At 68.4% G+C, this 1,078-nt stretch overlaps 1 protein-coding gene across 1 annotated transcript; it reads left to right on the top strand.

The window, feature by feature from the left end:
• Window positions 1-4: 4 nt before the first annotated feature.
• Window positions 5-886, top strand: LOC146597028 (acetylcholinesterase-like; the record flags this gene model as incomplete). The annotated part of the gene is made up of 1 exon (XM_085302880.1): window positions 5-886. A coding segment is annotated over one exon (882 nt), but the record flags the coding sequence as incomplete, so codon positions are not given.
• Window positions 887-1,078: the final 192 nt, after the last annotated feature.

The raw sequence follows: 1,078 nt of genomic DNA, 5'->3' as shown, positions 1-1,078 counted from the left end.
CTTCGGCGGCGACGCCGGCGCCGTCACCATCTTCGGCGAGAGCGCCGGCGCCGCCTCCGTGGGCATGCATCTGCTGTCGCCCGCCAGCCGGCCCCTCTTCCGGCGCGCCGTGCTGCAGAGCGGCTCGCCCAACGGGCCCTGGGCCACGGTGGGGGCCGCCGAGGGCCGCCGGCGGGCCGCGCTGCTGGCCAAGCTGGTGGGCTGCAGCGGCGGCAACGACACGGAGCTGCTGGGTTGCCTGCGGGCCAAGGAGCCCCAGGAGCTCATCGACAAGGAGTGGTCGGTGCTGCCCCACCAAGGCATCTTCCGCTTCGCCTTCGTGCCCGTGGTGGACGGGGACTTCCTCGCCGACACCCCCGAGGCGCTGCTGAGCGCCGGAGGTCGCCCCGAAGCCCAGGTGATGCTGGGGGCCGTGCAGGACGAGGGCACCTACTTCTTGGTGTACGGGGCGCCGGGTTTCAGCAAGGACAACGAGAGCCTCATCAGCCGGGAGGAGTTCCTGGGCGGCGTGCGCCTCGGGGTGCCCCACGCCAACGAGCTGGCGGCYGAGGCCGTGGTGCTGCAGTACACGGACTGGCTGGACCAGGACAACCCCGTGAAGAACCGCGAGGCGCTGGACGACATCGTGGGCGACCACAACGTGGTGTGTCCCCTGATGCACTTCGCCCTGCGCTGGGCCGAGCGGGGCGGCACCGTCTTCGCCTACCTCTTCGACCACCGGGCCTCCAACATGCTTTGGCCGCCCTGGATGGGGGTGCCCCACGGCTACGAGATYGAGTTCATCTTCGGGCAGCCCCTCGACCCCAGCCTCAACTACACGGCCGAGGAGGAGCAGCTCAGCCGGAGGATCATGCGCTACTGGGGCAACTTCGCCCGCACCGGGTAGGTGCCGGCACAGGGGACGTGGAGGGATGCAGACGGAGATGGGTGGAGGGATGGAGATGGAGATGATTGGGTAGAGGGATGGAGATGGTTGGGTGGAGGGATGGAGATGGAGATGATTGGGTGAGGGATGGAGATGGAGATGGTTGGGTGGAGGGATGGAGATGATTGGGTGAAGGGATGGAGATGGAGATGA

Source organism: Rhea americana, unplaced genomic scaffold, assembly GCF_003343005.1.
Source record: "Rhea americana isolate MKP2758 unplaced genomic scaffold, rheAme1 scaffold_1932, whole genome shotgun sequence".
NCBI lineage: Eukaryota > Metazoa > Chordata > Aves > Rheiformes > Rheidae > Rhea > Rhea americana.
Note: the sequence above shows the minus strand (reverse complement) of the source record. Positions and strands in the feature narration are given on the sequence as shown.